General features: G+C 41.7%; 1 protein-coding gene across 1 annotated transcript in view; it reads right to left on the minus strand.

The window, feature by feature from the left end:
* Positions 1–8,214, minus strand: part of hh (hedgehog signaling protein) — a 485,104-nt gene extending 476,890 nt beyond the window's left edge. Inside the window, exon 1 of the mRNA XM_067138820.2 lies at positions 7,915–8,214. Coding sequence (XP_066994921.2) covers positions 7,915–8,214 — 300 coding nt within the window. The remainder of the gene's footprint in view (positions 1–7,914) is intronic.
* Between the last annotated feature and the right edge of the window lie 2,150 nt (positions 8,215–10,364).

The following is a 10,364-nucleotide window of genomic DNA, read 5'->3' on the forward strand; positions in this document are numbered from 1 at the left end:
ACGATTTTCGCATCAACCAAATGTTGGGGCTGAACCTTTTTTTTTTTTTTTTTTTTTGCTAGGTGCTTTAACGTCGCACCGACACAGATAGGTCTTATGGCGACGATGGGATAAGAAAGGCCTAGGAGTTGGAAGGAAGCGGCCGTGGCCTTAATTAAGGTACAGCCCCAGCATTTGCCTGGTGTGAAAATGGGAAACCACGGAAAACCATTTTCAGGGCTGCCGATAGTGGGATTCGAACCTACTATCTCCCGGATGCAAGCTCACAGCCGCGCGCCTCTACGCGCACGGCCAACTCGCCCGGTTGAACCTTAATTAAGCCCACGTTCGTTTTCTTCCTAGTCCTTGCCTTTTTCTATCCCATCGTCGCCATAAGACCTGTCTGGGTCGGAGCGATATAGGTCTAAAGCAAATGGCAAACAGAAAATGTGTCCGTCAATACAGGGTAGGCCTAACTTTTATTTGTTTATAGCTATGGAGATTACAATTCTTAATGAATCATGAGCAGTGTCGCCAGATCCAAATCGAATATTTCGGAAGCCTATTCTAAACATTTTCAGAAACGTCGTAAGTTGATGATTTTACTGAAAGTTAATACAATTAATTGCATAACTCTCACTCATTAATTAACTTATGTTTTTTCTCTTCATCCTAGGCCTTACGGGTGTCAATCTTCATGGGTTGTAGAAACTCCGCGACATCCTAGCAGGATAAGGATCTTATATTCCTCTTCGAGAGCTTCTAGGAATGATGGGATAGGTCTTGTATTAATCTAGCGCAGTCTGCTGAGCTTAAAGGAAATATGAGCTTAAATATCTATATATCACTGTTACGGTCTTTCGAATTATTTACAGCTAAGTTTATATGTATTTTTATTTAGTATTTACAGTTATTTTATTTACAGCTAATGTTTAGTCAGGTTTATCAGTGATAAGGCAAAAGCAAAAGCAAAGTCTTCTCCCTATAGACCATGCATGGAGACCCTTGGAGAGGTGGAAGGTAAAGGCTTCCACTATCCGTAACCTTTTTTTTTTTTGCTAGGGGCTTTACGTCGCACCGACACAGATAGGTCTTATGGCGACGATGGGATAGGAAAGGCCTAGGAGCTGGAAGGAAGCGGCCGTGGTCTTAATTAAGGTACAGCCCCAGCATTTGCCTGGTGTGAAAATGGGAAACCACGGAAAACCATCTTCAGGGCTGCCGATAGTGGGATTCGAACCTACTATCTCCCGGATGCAAGCTCACAGCCGCGCGCCTCTACGCGCACGGCCAACTTGCCCGGTATATCCGTAACCTCGGCACATGGTGAGATAGATTCGTTAGCTCTGCCCCCACAAATTAACCTGGTACTAATTTTTTGTGTAGGCTGAAAGAACCTCAGGGCCAAGTGCACCTCTAGAAGTGGAAATCTCGTTTCTTAATTTTTTGACTTCCTGGCGGGGAATGGAACCCACGTCCTTCCGGGGCAACGGAGCACGCCTTTACGCTCTAGACCAGGCAGCCCCTCAATGATACGGTACTGAACATTAATAATTAATACAAGAATTAAATGCAAATGCATACATACATCTTCATTATAGACTGTTATGCCTTTCAGAGTTCAGTCTGCAATTCATAGAAGTTACAGAGGCCAAAGGTAACTGACATGTACAAATTAACTGTAAACTAAATAACTGTAAATAATGTAAACATTAACGGTAAGCCATCCGGTAAACAGTAATAGTGATAAACATGTTTAAACCCGTATCTACTTAAACTAGCTTCTCAGACCCCTGCTTGACTATGTAAAAATATCCAGTAGAGCATCCCCTATTGCCTGTTCAGTTTTTTTTTTTTTTTTTTTTTTTTTTACTGAAACAACATTGCATTGATTTGCAGCTGTGGATAATATTTACGCGTATTCGTTCGTATCTGCGAAGTGAAGATGAGAACATCAGGAATATTTCCAGCAAATTTTATATAGACCTACAGGCTCACTAGAATATTTTTAATAATGAGAAGATCTTCCGAAATTTCGGAGGAACTGACAACGCAGATTACCAGAACAACAATTTCATCTGCCTTTTGCTATTCTCTGTTCATATCACGCCGCATCCGCTTGAAGTAAGCTAATAGAGGGATGGATTTTATTACGTAAAATAATCCTTCTCTCCAATAACATTTTAAATGAGCATCCTTCCGTGCAAAGCAACCGACCGCAGACTAACACGCCAACATCTGCGTGCTCGCCAAACACAATGTTCTAAAATGGTACATTGTGCTTCTGAAATCTCTTGATCACATCTGTCGTCACACAGACCAATAATTCCAAACATGAAAAGTAAAAGCACTGAGCACTAGATGAAAGAGTCCTTAACAAAATCCAAGTTAGAACATGGTGATCACGTCAACAAAGAACTTCGTCTGCCAACATGGTAGACTGTAAGGTACCGAAGATGTGAAATGAACCAGCGATTTAATACATCTCAGTCATCCAGTTAATAGTCCGGCTCCATGGCTAAATGGTTAGCGTGCATTGGCCTTTGGTCCAGAAGGTCCTGGGTGCGATTCCCGCCGGGTCGGGGATTTTAACCTTGATTGGTTAATTCCAATGGCTCCGGGGCATTAGAATTCATCATAGGTAGGGCTCCATCCTCATAGACGCACAGGCCGCCTATATGGCGTCAGATTGAAAGATCTGCACCATGCCTCTTCAGAGGCCACACGCCATTAAATATTATCCAGTTAACAGAATTCATTCTGAAGTATAGACCTGTATATATATTACTTCATGATATTTGGTGTCACAGAGGCCCCGAGGAGTTGGTATTCTCAATAGGAACATCACGAGGTGGCAGGGATTCGAGCTCAATGCGCCCACAAAAGTGATAACAGTTGGAAGAAGAAGAGGAAGGAGAAGGAGAAGAAGAAGAATAATAATAAGTCGAAGAAGAACTTTCTTCATCTTATCCCAGATATTTCTGAGATCATCCTGGCCCATTTTAGATATTGGCGGGATTTTTTCTTGATATCGCGTGATTTTTTAGGAACCTTGGTCATCTTGATTAAAAACCGGCACTTACTGTAAGCTGCTGCACTGTTCACACCCTCAATAAAGGAAGGATCTCACTATTAACTTACAGCCTACAAATTTATCTCATAGTCACCGAATTCTTAGAAATACCGAAGTGTGATGATCTGTTATTTATTAATTAAAACATTTCGCTGAAGGATGGCAGGCATAACAGTCGATAACGAAGATGTATTTATGATGTATTAACTTCCCCTTTTATCTTATAAAAGTAATGACTATTAAAGTGATCAAGCATTGTGTAATATTATATTATGAAGATGATGATGAGGAGGAGAAAACTACGTATGAGCACAATGTCGTGCAAATAAATTAATTCTGCAGGTTGTATTCAACTTTGATGTCTTTTTCTCAGGAAGAATGAAACGGAGGCTTAAGCACTAAGTAACCAAATCACATCATCATATAGATATATTATATAGAAATGGTTGTAGAATGGGATACTATCGAATATGCTCAGCCTTTACAATGGTGCAGTTCGAATACATTATAAATAGAAAGGAACTCGATTAGATTATAAACCTTCAGAATAATCCACAAAAGGGTAAATTACAACAAATCTCTATTAAAACTACCTTCACCGAGATCGATGGCTGCAGTCGCTTAAGTGCGGCCAGTATCCAGTATTCGGGAGATAGTAGGTTCGAACCCCACTGTCGGCAGCCCTGAAAATGGTTTTCCGTTGTTTCCCATTTTAACACCAGGCAAATGCTGGGGCTGTACCTTAAAACAGGCCACGGCCGCTTCCTTCCCACTCCTAGCCCTTTCCTGTCCCATCGTCGCCATAAAACCTATCTGTGTCGGTGCGACGTAAAGCAACTAGCAAAAAAAAAACCTACCTTCAGCGGATATCCTGAAAACTACGTAACCTGTTAACCAGGAAGTAGGTGTTTTCTTCCGATTGCCACTCGAAATCAAAGGTAGGCCTGTTAGAATCACACCTGAAGAACAAGGAAACGATAGTTACATACCAATGTTCTCTAATTTATAAGTTTTAAAGTCCGATATAAACGAGATATGCGAGAGTTTTACATGGTTTACTTGAAACGAACGTACTACAGAGGATCAAATATGAGCCGTTGTAAATTGTTAGGATTTAATTGTTCATCGCTCATTGATTTCAAGTTTTAATTCAGAAATGTTTCGCTTTTCAGAAACTTAAGTATAACAATATGTTTCCTATTTTTTATCGAAGTACTTTACATGATATCTGTAGGCCCTGCTAATCTTAAAGGCGAGTACTTACTTTCATTCTGCAAATTTGCTATCAGTTGTTGGTATTCGGAATGAAGGTTAATTCAAAAATTACATACGCGATAAAGCCGAATATTATCTTGGAAATATGCAGATATAAGTTATTTATTTGAAAACTGCTGTCGTAAATTTTTTATATAATCGATTCAGAATGAGTTTCAGATACGGGAATACATCTTGCGAGATGTGCTACAAACTGTTGCTCTTAACTTGCACATTATTCGAGCAAATTTTACGTAGGCTAATTTCCTTTAGAAATGTCTGCATACTAGACTTCAAGGATCGAACAGTTCCAAAGTATTACGAGCACAAAGTACTGTACTTGTTTCTCTGCGAGCACGTTCAACTCCCACACTCCTCAAATAAAATAGACATTCTATTACTTTACTTGCCACTAGAGCATTGTTCCCCAGGTAGTACATGAACACATTACTTCGCCTTTCTTCAAAGTAACAGAGGTTGTAAAAATGTCGTTTGGTATTTTATGAGATTTATCTTTAAATATAAATGTTCAGTCAGAGATATCTTTACTTTCGAGGCAGATGGAACACAATAAATTTCTTACGTGTTGCCGCATTACTTTCCAAACCCCATTACGTTCGACAACTATCTGTGTGAAAAAATAAAATAGAAAATAAATGTATATTTAATTCTTACAGTCCTGAACTACCATTGCCATTCAAATTTTAACAATTTCAATGGCATGTTTTACACTCAGGTTTATCCATATGTTAGTATATAGAAAATACCGCTTCATCAGTGAAATCTGTAAGTTAAAACCGGTAAGGACCTAAAATTTCAAAGGACTGTATTATTCTTGGAAGCATGGAACACTATATACCCTTAGTTCGTATCTCCTACATTTACAACGTCACTCCTTCCTCTTTTTTTTTTTGGACTACCTTCAATGATAATAATTAAATGTTATTGGTTTTACGTCCCTCTAACTACTTACACGGTTTTCGGAGACACCGGGAACCGGAATTTAGTCCTGCAGGAGTTCTTTAACGAGCTGGTAAATCTACCGACAAAAGGCTGGCGTATTTGAGCACCTTCAAATACCACTGGACTGAGCCAGCATCGAACCTGTCAACTTAGAGTCTGAAGGCCAGTGCTCTGCCGTCTGAGCTGCTCAGCCCGGCACTACCTTCAATTTGTCACCCAAAATACAAGTTCATACGACGTTATTCTACTATTTTGTTCTTCCAGAAATTTCCTGTTACTTGAGTCGATCAAACTCTCATTATAGCAAACAATATCCCCTAAAATTGATCATTTCTTTGTCGACAAGTCCTTGCAGTTTACTTGCTATAGGCCTATGCCTAAGTTTTATTCCGACTTACGGAAGATAGGCCTATTCCTTTTTTGACGTGCCCATGATGCCAACAAATCCGTTGTTTCCAGTACGTGTAGTCGCTAAAGCCAAGACGTGTCCGCATAATTTTGTATATCCTCGCATTGCATATAGACTATTATCAGACTTAATTTCAATTTTATCAAAACGAAATTCATTTCTCATGTAGATATAAACCCTGTGTATACCCACAACAGACGTAGGCTATGTATAGGTTTAGTTGTTTCTTTAATGGACTGTACAATTATAACTCTAGCTGGGTAAGCTTTCTACAGAAATAAAAACAAATGAGTTTGACACTGATCCTGTAAATACTAGACTATTTATCCCATAAACCTTAGCCTTTATAATTTTTGTTCTATATATTCCAATGAAACAAGTAAACACACGGTCTTTCCCTATAACAGACGAATTGAGCTCATGAGATAAGGAATGACGCTAACAAAGAATGACGGCCACGCCAGCCACTTTGCCGGCTTCTTGGTTAACTACAAAAAACCAATATTGAGGTGACGAATTGAAGGCTGATAACTTGTCGTTAAGGATTTACATAAATAGAATGAGCAAATATTTCCATACATTAAACTAAGTGAATGAAGTTACACATAATAGGACCGTGACAAATGTAAACGGTTTTATCTCCCATGACTCACTTGTATCTGCCGCTACTAAAACAAACACAGATTTGCTTGCAAACAGTACCTCGATTTGAAGGACATGCCTTCTATAAAGGTGAACTACGTTGTCTATGTTGACTTATTCTCAAAATTAAGCCAGTTTCTCGTAATTAACATAATAATAATAATAATAATAATAATAATAATAATAATAATAATAATAATAATAATAATAATAATAATAATAATAATAATAAGCGATTGCTCATGATTTATCTTTATTCGTTATTTTATATTTTCAGTAATACTACTATCAACTTCAGTGCCTACTTTATCATTGTCCGTATGGAAGATAATAGACCTACGCTATTACTTGTAGATGTGAAGAAGAATCCTGAAGCTAATTAAATTACTTCCTAAGGGAACGCTTAATATAGGCCACTTCTTTGATCTGTTGAATCGTCATGGAAAATGGTGTTGTTCATTTTTTAATGCCAGAAAGTAATCCGTGGTAACAAATATGATATATCGGCCAATTTTCAGATTTAGTGAGTCTATTTCTTATTTTATTCTAAGTTTCTCCCTAACATTTAGCGAAAAATAAAGAAACGATTTTGGATGTTACGTTTATGTAGAAATATTTTTGTCTGACCAGAGGAAACTCAAGCCACTAGCTCGTAGAGAACCCCCCCCCCCCGGGCACGTAACGCCCTTGAAAGGGCTCTGGCCTGCCCAGCGACCGCTGCTCAGCCCGAAGGCCTGCAGATTACGAGGGGCCGTGTGGTCAGCATGACGCATCCTATCGGCCGTTATTCTGGGCTTTCGAGACCAGGGCTGCCACCTCACCGTCAGATAGCTCCTCAATTCTAATCACGTAGGCTGAGTGGACCTCGAACCAGCCCTCAGGTCGAGAGAAAAATCCCTGACCTGGCCGGGGAATCGAACCCGGGTCCTCCGGGCGAGAGGCAGGCACGCTACCCCTACACCACGGGGCCGGCATTCGTAGGGCAAAGATATAACAATTCTCTTGTTCTCTTCCGCACAAGACATTTTTTCTGACCTGAGAGATACGATGACATTTCACACAAACAATCCCGAATAGCTATTCTTCTCCAATTTCTACACGTATTTTATTATATTCAAAGGCGAATGGTACAGAAAAAGGCTACTTGAGGACATAACACAGATATTATCCAGGAAATTCCGAAGATATGACGAAGAGTCGATGAAGAGAGCTCGTAAAAAACTCTTCTAGACTTCCTCATCTAGACATTCTGTCGTCGGATGGGCAAGGTAATACGCCTCGAAAACGAAGATGAAGGGTGCTTTACATTGTCTGTGTGACAATCGCTAGCGAAGAAAAGTGGCTCATACGTAGTGTTTCACCATTTTATGAACCCCTATCCTAATGAGATATTAAAAGTTATTGGCGTATAAGGATTTATTCCCTCGGACTTCTCGTCGAAATCACGGCCCACACCTGCTTATCACTTGTCTGTTCTTAGGATAACATTTCCGTTGATGACTGAAATTGCCTGTAAATTACATCGTTTTTGAAATATTGCTTTCACCTGACGGTGACGCACTATAATGTGATGATGACCTTCTACTGGACTCACCTGTGTCATGAGGCGGTCGGCACCGGTTCCCTCCTCGTCCTTAAATATGATGTCAGAGTTGTAGTTAGGGACCAAGTCCCGGAACCTGGGATCATCCCTTGTGATTTTCTTCTCGGATTGGCCGCTAGCTCCTAGGGTGTTTTCGGACAGGTTTGGAACGTGCTGTTTGTAAACGAGAGGGGTAAGCTTGCGGTGGCTGGGTCTACCTCCCATACCCCTGCCTGGACCACAACCCACCACCACTCGTAATGCCGCAAACACCCCCAGCAGTCGCAAAAGGGTCGGCGTGGTACACCTCATGGTCCAACATCACTCGCGTGCACTCGCCCGCACTCACGTGTCGCACTCCACACACCAAACCATTACCTTCTGAGTCAATGTCCAGTGGAGCTGCCTCCCTGAATCTCTCACTGCCCGCCCCCACCACGCGGCTCGGCCCCGAGACTGACGTCACGAGTCCTGATTGGTCTCGCGGGGCGGAGTCATCTGGCAGGTGGCTGCCTGTTCTTTGTCTGCTGCATGGAGCATCATCCCTGCATGCTGCATTGCAAACCTGCTTCTCTGCCTTTTGTTTCTTCTGCCTTTTTCTGCACTGCTCCACGGCTTTTCACACGTTGCATCAACATCTCATTGTTCATAATAAATGGCTTCGCCACAGACATCTGTAATTACAGGGTTTTCTGAGGGCCAAGCCTATCTGGCCTTGACGAAACCCCCAACCTGTAACCAGCCACTAGGATCCTGTATTGATCTTTTAGTTCTTGAATTGGCCTCCAAACAGAGTGACTGATATTTGCTTTAAAGCGTAAGAAATATCTTATTAACTTATTCTCCAGCCGACTAGAAAAGCTACCGTTTATTAAACACTGGTACTTTTATTCCATTCTTCAGCAGTCTTCACGATTTAGATCACCTGGGATATACATTAACACTTTTACCCAGGCATGGATAACTTTGTTGCTCGCGGGAAGTTAGAAGAAAGGCCAAGGGATCTGGATCGTTTATTGTTAACTTACTTTCAATGGTGTGGGGCTAGGAACCTACTGATCAGCACTAATGCGTCCGACTCGTTGGCGAATGGTCAGCGTACTGACCTTCGGTTCAGAGGGTCCCGGGTTCGATTCCCGGCTGGGTCGGGGATTTTAACCTTCATTGGTTAATTCCAATGGCCCGGGGGCTGGATGTTTGTGCTGTCCCCAACATCCCTGCAACTCACACACCACACATAACACTATCCTCCACCACATCAACACGCAGTTACTTACACATGGCAGATGCCACCCACCCTCATCGGAGGGTCTGCCTTACAAGGGCTGCACTCGGCTAGGAATAGCCACACGAAATTATTATTACCACTAATGCGTACTTGCATTGCGACATCTACCTAGTGATTATTTTCTTTGATGTTTAGTGGAGGGGGTTATTGTCTTCGGGAGAAATACAAATAGATAATTTCTTCTTCTGCTTTTTCTACGGCTTTTCCCACACCTGTGGGGTCGCGGGTGCGAACTGTGTCGCACATGTGGATTTGGCCCTGTTTTTGGCTGGATGCCCTTCTTGACGCCACTCCTATGTAGAGGGATGTAATCACTATTGCGTATTTCTGTGGTGGTTGGTAGTGTAGTGTGTTGTGTGAAAGGGAAGAGGCGATTCAAATCCCCGACTCCACTGGACCAGCTCCTAGGTCGGTCAGCATAGCGACCTTAGTTTCAAAGAACCCTGGGTTCAAATCCCTGGATTTTAGCCTTATCTTATTAAACCCTCCGGTTTGGAAAATGGGGGCTTTGTATTCGTTTTGATGCATACCTTTGCATATACACGCAACACATCACACTACCAAGAATCACAGAAACACATAAATACAAATAGATAATTTCTTCTTCTGCTTTTTCTACGGCTTTTCCCACACCTGTGGGGTCGCGGGTGCGAACTGTGTCGCACATGTGGATTTGGCCCTGTTTTTGGCTGGAATGGTGAATAGCCTATATCCCTCTACATACAGTTGAAGTCACTGAGGGCATCCGGTCGTAAAATTTCACTTAATCCACATCGAACTCGGGACCCTCTGAACCGAAGGCCTCAACGTTGACCATGCAGCCAATGAGTCGGACAAATACAAATAGATAGGGCCTAATTATATCCTTATAACACAAATCATAGAGGAAAGGAAGTGGTTCTATCCTTATTTCTTTCCTGGTCTTCCCGCAGTGATCTGGGATCGTCACTAATGTGGATTAAACCCAGTTTTACGGCCGGAAGCCCTTCCTGACGCCAAGCTTATTTAAAGGGATGTACGGTATTCACTATTAAGACGATCGCCAACAGCCAGTCCTTGAACCATAGGAATTAAAATTTTCAGCTCGGCTGTGAATCGAATCCGGGGCCCTCTGAGCGGTAGACCAGTACGCTGACCATTCAGCCAAGGAAGCAGGCACATTTTTCTATCCTTC

This window comes from Anabrus simplex, chromosome 1 (genome assembly GCF_040414725.1).
Source record: "Anabrus simplex isolate iqAnaSimp1 chromosome 1, ASM4041472v1, whole genome shotgun sequence".
NCBI classification, from domain to species: domain Eukaryota; kingdom Metazoa; phylum Arthropoda; class Insecta; order Orthoptera; family Tettigoniidae; genus Anabrus; species Anabrus simplex.